This window comes from Trypanosoma grayi (assembly GCF_000691245.1).
Source record: "Trypanosoma grayi strain ANR4 Tgr_1669_V1, whole genome shotgun sequence".
NCBI classification, from domain to species: domain Eukaryota; phylum Euglenozoa; class Kinetoplastea; order Trypanosomatida; family Trypanosomatidae; genus Trypanosoma; species Trypanosoma grayi.
The window spans coordinates 1-2,450 of NW_008827287.1; the positions used below are offsets into that span (position 1 = coordinate 1).

General features: G+C 62.3%; 2 protein-coding genes across 2 annotated transcripts; both read left to right on the forward strand.

Moving 5' to 3' along the window:
* Positions 1 to 167: 167 nt before the first annotated feature.
* On the forward strand, positions 168 to 1,901 carry DQ04_16691000 (hypothetical protein; the record flags this gene model as incomplete). Its single annotated transcript, XM_009317495.1, has 1 exon — positions 168 to 1,901. The coding sequence occupies one exon, from the start codon at positions 168 to 170 to the stop codon at positions 1,899 to 1,901; it is 1,734 nt and encodes a 577-aa protein (XP_009315770.1).
* A 167-nt stretch (positions 1,902 to 2,068) lies between these two features.
* On the forward strand, positions 2,069 to 2,450 carry DQ04_16691010 (hypothetical protein; the record flags this gene model as incomplete). The annotated part of the gene is made up of 1 exon (XM_009317496.1): positions 2,069 to 2,450. A coding segment is annotated over one exon (382 nt), but the record flags the coding sequence as incomplete, so codon positions are not given.

Consider the following 2,450-nt stretch of genomic DNA (forward strand, 5'->3'; position numbering starts at 1 on the left):
CCGCGGACTGCGAAACGCTGCGTGGCGCCGCGGAGGATTACGCGCGGGACACGGCGGCGCTGACGGCGCGGCTGCAGCAGCTGCGCGAGGTACAGGAGCAGCGTGAAGCGCGCCTGGACGCCGCTGTTGCCGCCGCAGAGACTCAGGGCGCTGCAGCAGCGGAGAAAATGGGTGGCCGCCTTGAGGCGAAGTTGCAGCGTGATTTGCGCCGCCTTGAGTTGAGTATCGAAGAGCGCGCAGCATCAGCTGTTGAGGCTGTCGTCGAGGAGAGAGTGGCCGTGCTGGAGGAGCGCGTCGCCAAGGCACAGGCGCCGCAGGGGGTGGGGGAGGCGACGCAGGCACTGGCGCGGGATGTGCAAGCATACCGGGCGAAGGTGGAATCCCTCAGCAGCGCCCTTGCCAAGATGCAGGAGACCACCGAGCAGAAGCGGGAGGAGTTCGTCCTACTGCGCGACTGGGCCACCTTGCGCAAAGCGGTGTCAGCGCTGGAGTCACAGCTGCGCGATTGCCAGAGCGACGCCGTAGACCAGCAGCTGCAGCTGCAGCACACGTGCAAGGATCATGATGTGAAGCTGCGACAGCTGGAGGGCGAGCAGCGGCGCCTGCGCCAGACAGTGCAGCAGTTGCAGGGAAACTTCGGTGAACTGTGCGCGGATGTGCAGATGGCCCAGCGGCCCGCTCCCGTCGCCGCTGTGATGGGGCGATCCCTGCCGACCACAACAGCGGCGGTGGTACATAGAACGGACCCAGCGCCCTCCGTGGAGTTCCGTGAGGTGCTCTCATCGGACACACACGCCAATACCGCGCAGGCGAGCAGCAGCGGCACAACAGCCACACCAACGCCACACACGCACCCGCAGACTTCCAGCACAGACGTGATGATATTAGACGACCGAAACGAGTCGCCCGACGCGCGGCCGCTGCCCCCGTCCCTAGCACGGTTGGAGGGTGTGGGGAGGCACGGCTCGACACCAACAACAGCAACTACGGCATCGCACCGCCTGAGCTCCTCCTCGTGGGGTAGCACAGCCGGCGTGCAACAGAAGACGGCGTGGGGCGGAGCGGGGAGTAGCAACTCCGACACGTCGCTGCCGTTGCAGAAAGGAATGATGACACCGCAACAGCGCCTCAGAGCCACCATCACCACTACTGCTGCAGCTGCTGCTCATGATGATGCTGGGAATGAAAAGAAGAATACACGTGGAGAGGATGACGTTGAAAACAAAGCAGATTCTGATGATGGGGAAGGCCGGCGGGATTCACTCATGCAGCCACCCCATGAGTCGTCCAGCAGCGCCGGCTCTGCGATTAGAGTGTCGCGGAAGCAACATGCGGGCGGCGGCTACGACAGCGTGAGTGAAAGCAACAGCAGCGTTGTTAAGCCTTTTGCTCCACCAGATGGCCGCGATGAAAGCGTTAGCGGCGCCTTCACCACGCCGAAGAAGACTCCAGCAGCAGCCGCAGTGGCAACAACAACAACAACAACGACTGAGGAGGTGACACCACCAGTGAAACGAACTGCTGCGTGGTACGACGACTGGGACGATCCCTCTGACGACGAAACCGCAGCACCGTTGCGGCAGCAGCAGCGGCAGCAGCAGCAGCGAGGGCGGGCGGAGGATGGTGCCGCTGTTGTGGTTGAGGATTCCTGGACGGACGCAGCGGGCGCTTTGCACGCGGGTGAGATATACGCCACACCACGCAAAGCATTCGTGTCGGCCGGGGATGATGCGGCGGCGACATCAAAATGGGAGGAGGAAGTTTCCGTGCCGCGCCACGGCGTTGCGACTTCGTCTGGCTCTTCTTCCGCAGACTCAAAGAAGAGGCAGCAAGCGCAGCACAAGACGCCAAAACGCTTCACAAGCTTTGACGACACCACGTCAGAAGATGAGGAGACATAAAGGGCGTGAATATGGTGCGCAAGAGCGCTGCCTAATATACACTAGAATGTGCAGATATGGCTTTGGGGGAGGGCTGTGTGGGTAGGCCTTGTGTGTGCAACACGGCGTGATTGTGTCGATGATCATTCTCGATTTATCTGCCAGTATTACTACGCCTTCTACCTCTTATGCTACTGCTGCTAGTTGTGGTGGTCTTGTGTGAGTGCCACCTCTCCCTTTTCCCATTTGCGGCACGCGTTGCAGAGCAACTAGCGCAGCAAAGTAGTGGGCGTCATGCACTTCGCCGGCGTTGTGGGCTGCGGTGTGCTGCTGTACACGCCGCTCGCGCTGGCCGCCGCTGCGGCTACCACGACTTACCCTCAGCTAGTGGTGGTGGGCCTTGTCGGCGCCGCTGCCGCCTGCCTCGCGCTCGCCGTCACGGCGCTCTTCTACGCCGCGCTGCCGCACAACGATTCGGCGGCGTTATTCCTCGTTGTGGTGCACGTTGTGGCGGCGGCGGTGCTGCGACTGCTGCTGCTCTACGCGCTTTACTACACGGAGTCGCTGCTG